The sequence below is a fragment of the Culicoides brevitarsis genome, unplaced genomic scaffold, assembly GCF_036172545.1.
Source record: "Culicoides brevitarsis isolate CSIRO-B50_1 unplaced genomic scaffold, AGI_CSIRO_Cbre_v1 contig_133, whole genome shotgun sequence".
NCBI lineage: Eukaryota > Metazoa > Arthropoda > Insecta > Diptera > Ceratopogonidae > Culicoides > Culicoides brevitarsis.
This window is the reverse complement of record NW_026973517.1, coordinates 1-4906: the sequence shown is the minus strand read 5'-3', so window position 1 is coordinate 4906 and position 4906 is coordinate 1. Positions and strand designations below refer to the sequence as shown.

Below are 4906 nucleotides of genomic sequence, written 5' to 3'. Positions count from 1 at the left end.
CTAATATATCATTTTTAATCATTTTATAACTCAAAACTGCCAAAAAATTGAACTGAAAAAATTTTTTTTCTTTGACATAGTTTTGTTTTAAAAACTAAATCAAGAGCAAAAAAACTGTGTCAAAGCTATTTTGTCAAATCTTGCTCCAAATGGATAGAAATTTGTCAGAGGGCTCTAATTTATCATTTTTAATCATTTTATAACTCAAAACTGCTAAAAAATTGAAACTGAAAAAAAATTTTTTCTTTGACATAGTTTTGTTTTAAAAACTAAATCAAGAGCAAAAAAACTGTGTCAAAAACTGTGTCAAAGCTATTTTGTCAAATTTTGCTCCAAATGGATTGAAATTTGTCAGAGGGCTCTAATTTATCATTTTTAATCATTTTATAACTCAAAACTGCCAAAAAATTGAAACTGAAAAAAAATTTTTTCTTTGACATAGTTTTGTTTTAAAAACTAAATCAAGAGCAAAAAAACTGTGTCAAAAACTAAAGCCATTTTTTGTCAAATCTTGCTCCAAATGGATAAAAATTTGTCAGAGGGCTCTAATTTATCATTTTTAATCATTTTATAACTCAAAACTGCCAAAAAATTGAAACTGAAAAAAAAATTTTTCTTTGACATAGTTTTGTTTTAAAAACTAAATCAAGAGCAAAAAAACTGTGTCAAAGCTATTTTGTCAAATCTTGCTCCAAATGGATTGAAATTTGTCAGAGGGCTCTAATTTATCATTTTTAATCATTTTATAACTCAAAACTGCCAAAAAATTGAAACTGAAAAAAAATTTTTTCTTTGACATAGTTTTGTTTTAAAAACTAAATCAAGAGCAAAAAAACTGTGTCAAAAACTGTGTCAAAGCAGATTTTTTGTCAAATTTTTTTTCTTGCTCCAAATGGATAAAAATTTGTCAGAGGGCTCTAATTTATTATTTTTAAACATTTTATAACTCAAAACTGCCAAAAAATTGAAACTGAAAAAAAATTTTTTCTTTGACATAGTTTTGTTTTAAAAACTAAATCAAGAGCAAAAAAACTGTGTCAAAAACTGTGTCAAAGCCATTTTTTGTCAAATCTTGCTCCAAATGGATAAAAATTTGTCAGAGGGCTCTAATTTATCATTTTTAATCATTTTATAACTCAAAACTGCCAAAAAATTGAAACTGAAAAAAATTTTTTTCTTTGACATAGTTTTGTTTTAAAAACTAAATCAAGAGCAAAAAAACTGTGTCAAAGCTATTTTGTCAAATTTTGCTCCAAATGGATTGAAATTTGTCAGAGGGCTCTAATTTATCATTTTTAATCATTTTATAACTCAAAACTGCCAAAAAATTGAAACTGAAAAAAAAAATTTTTCTTTGACATAGTTTTGTTTTAAAAACTAAATCAAGAGCAAAAAAACTGTGTCAAAAACTGTGTCAAAGCTATTTTGTCAAATCTTGCTCCAAATGGATAGGAATTTGTCAAAAGGCTCTAATTTATCATTTTTAATCATTTTATAACTCAAAACTGCCAAAAAATTGAAACTGAAAAAAATTTTTTTCTTTGACATAGTTTTGTTTTAAAAACTAAATCAAGAGCAAAAAAACTGTGTCAAAAACTGTGTCAAAGCTATTTTTGTCAAATCTTGCTCCAAATGGATAGAAATTTGTCAGAGGGCTCTAATTTATCATTTTTAATCATTTTATAACTCAAAACTGCCAAAAAATTGAAACTGAAAAAAAAAATTTTCTTTGACATAGTTTTGTTTTAAAAACTAAATCAAGAGCAAAAAAACTGTGTCAAAAACTGTGTCAAAGCTATTTTGTCAAATTTTGCTCCAAATGGATAGAAATTTGTCAGAGGGCTCTAATTTATCATTTTTAATCATTTTATAACTCAAAACTGCCAAAAAATTGAAACTGAAAAAAAAAATTTTTCTTTGACATAGTTTTGTTTTAAAAACTAAATCAAGAGCAAAAAAACTGTGTCAAAAACTGTGTCAAAGCAATTTTTGTCAAATCTTGCTCCAAATGGATTGAAATTTGTCAGAGGGCTCTAATTTATCATTTTTAATCATTTTATAACTCAAAACTGCCAAAAAATTGAAACTGAAAAAAATTTTTTTCTTTGACATAGTTTTGTTTTAAAAACTAAATCAAGAGCAAAAAAACTGTGTCAAAAACTGTGTCAAAGCCATTTTTGTCAAATCTTGCTCCAAATGGATAGAAATTTGTCAGAGGGCTCTAAATTATCATTTTTAATCATTTTATAACTTAAAACTGCCAAAAATTGAAATTAAATGAAAATTTTTTTTTAAATCATTGTCAAAAACTGGGGAAAAAACGAAAAATTGAAATTAAATGAAAATTTATTTTTTATATTTGGGGAAAAAACGAAAAATTAAAGAAAAAATTGTAACAGCCTAACCAAAATAAACACATGTGCACGAAGTAAACAAATCGAAATTTTACGGAAATAATTCACTAAAAATGGACGTTGATACAATAAATCAAGACTATTTTACGAGTTACGAAGACTTGGAGGTAACTTTTCCATCAAATCCGTATCAAAAACTTCATAAAAACCTCAATTTTTCAGATTCACGAGTTAATGTTGTTGGACGATGCTCGAACTCAAACGTACCGAAAAGCAATCGAAGCTTGTTCCTCCTTATTCAAGGACAAAATAGTAATGGATGTCGGTTCAGGCACCGGAATTCTTTCAATGTTTTGCGCAAAAGCCGGCGCTAAAAAGGTTTTCGCTGTCGAAGCTTCCAACACGGCGCGATTATCGGAGAAAATTATCGCCGACAACAAGTTGGAATCAGTAATTTCGGTGTTTCATGGGCAAGTTGAGAGTTTCGAGTTGCCAAATGACGTTGACGGAGTTGATATCATCGTGAGTGAATGGATGGGATTTTATCTGCTGCACGAATCAATGTTGGATTCGGTGATTTTTGCTCGCGATAAATTCCTAAAAAGTGATGGATTGATGTTTCCGACGTCAGCGTCGTTATATTGCGCTCCGATAATGCTCCCGAATAGGTTTGATGGGCCTTTTGAAGGACTCGATTTAAGAACTTTTGCGAAAGAATTGCGAACGCAGAAGAGTCAGAAGCCCCAAGTTGAGGTTTTGAAGGAGGAAAATTTGTTGCACGAAGGAAGTGTTGTTGCTTGGATCGATTTGAAGGAGACTTCAGTGGAAGATTTGAAGGAATTTGACATTAAAGAGGTTTTCGGTGAGTTTTTTTTTTTTTGTTTTTTATTTATTCCAAATTTTTTGCCATTGATGAATTGATTAAAAATTTTTAAAAATAATTTTAAATAATTTTAATTTAATTTTTAATAATTTTAATTAATTCATAAAATAATTAAAAAATGCATAAAAAATATTTTTGAAATTAATTTCATTAAAAAATTGAAATGAAAAATTTTATTGCATGAAAATTAAAAAAATTATTTTAATAAATTTAATTTAATTTTAATTTTTTAATTTAATTTTTCAATTTAATTTTTTAATTGTAATTAATTATAATTAATTTTCTGAAAAAATAATAATTTAAAAAATTATTTTTTTTTTAATTTCATGCAATATATATTTTATTTTAATTATTTCATAAAATTAATTTTTAAAAAATATTTTTTTAAATTTTTTATCCTTTTTTAATTATTTTATGAATTAATTAAAATTATTAAAAATTAAATTGAATTTATTTAAAATTAATTTTAAAAATTTTTTATCAATTTATTTAATTTTTTTTATTAAAAATTATTTAATTTAATTTTAAAACCCGAAAACGATAAAAATTTCAATTTTTTTTTATTTAGTTGACAAAAAATTTAGAAAAAATTAAAAAAAATTCAAATAAATAATTTTATTAATTTTTTTTTTCGTAGTTGCTCAAAAATCTGGCGAACTTCGAGGCTTTTGCATTTGGTGGGACGTAATATTTCCCAATGAAACCTCATCTGACGAGCCCATTGCTCTTCCCACGGGTCCCAAAGACCCTCCAACGCATTGGAAACAAACAATTATCGAATTTCCGGACGAAGCAACGCAAACCATCGAAGAACCCGGAGTCCCAATCGCAGTTCAACTGAAAATTTCCCGCAGCTTGGAGTCAACAAGACGCTACAATCTCCATTTGGAGATGTTGGATCCCGAAAAAGAGGAACATCCGATGCCCTGCAACTGCATCATGACAAAATGTATTCTAACGAAGCAACATTTAGCATCTCTCGAGATGAACGATCTGTAAAAAAAAATCATTTTTAAGTGAATTTTTTTTATTTTATTTGAATATTTGCTCCATAAGAACACAAAACTGCTTGCGGCGGCACAACGACAATTGGGATTTCTTGAAAATTTTGTGTAATTTGCGATTTTTCAGCTTGACACTTTTCTGAATGCGTTTTTAAGTAGTAGACAGTTTTGCATTTGATGCCACACGTGGGACACGAAAGATCCGAATTGACTTTTTTGTGGTAATATTCGTGACTTTGCCATCGTTTGTAGTCGTCGAATTGTTTGCCGCAATATTGGCAGTCGTGTTTTCCGGTTTCACTAAAAAAAATAATAAAATTTAGAACAATTTCAAATATTTTTTTTCAAAAAACTTACGAAAAAACGTTCGAAGCGATTTCATTAAAAGAATTATTTGAAGCGATCGTTGCGTCGAGTGAACCGAAATTTGTCTCATTTGTTGGCGCAGTGTTGATACTTGGTTCGATTTGAACATTTATCGTCTCTCCAGCAGGCAAATTTCGTTTCTTTTGAGGTTGTTGCTTGACTTTGACGAGACCATGCACAGTTTCTTCGTGATATCTTCGGTAATTCCACGTTCGGAAGGGAGCTCCGCAGATTTTGCAAATGTAGTCGAGATCGTCACAATGAGCGCGTCGCTTGTGAATTTTGACGTCGTGCTTTAC

At 28.4% G+C, this 4906-nt stretch overlaps 1 protein-coding gene across 1 annotated transcript; it reads left to right on the top strand.

Moving 5' to 3' along the window:
- Nucleotides 1–2404: 2404 nt before the first annotated feature.
- LOC134836677 (uncharacterized) lies at nt 2405–4271 on the top strand. The gene is made up of 3 exons (XM_063851854.1): nt 2405–2521; nt 2577–3216; nt 3875–4271. Exons 1-3 carry the CDS (start codon nt 2468–2470, stop codon nt 4234–4236), a joined length of 1056 nt encoding a protein of 351 aa, XP_063707924.1. The 5' UTR covers nt 2405–2467; the 3' UTR covers nt 4237–4271.
- The last annotated feature ends 635 nt before the right edge of the window (nt 4272–4906 follow it).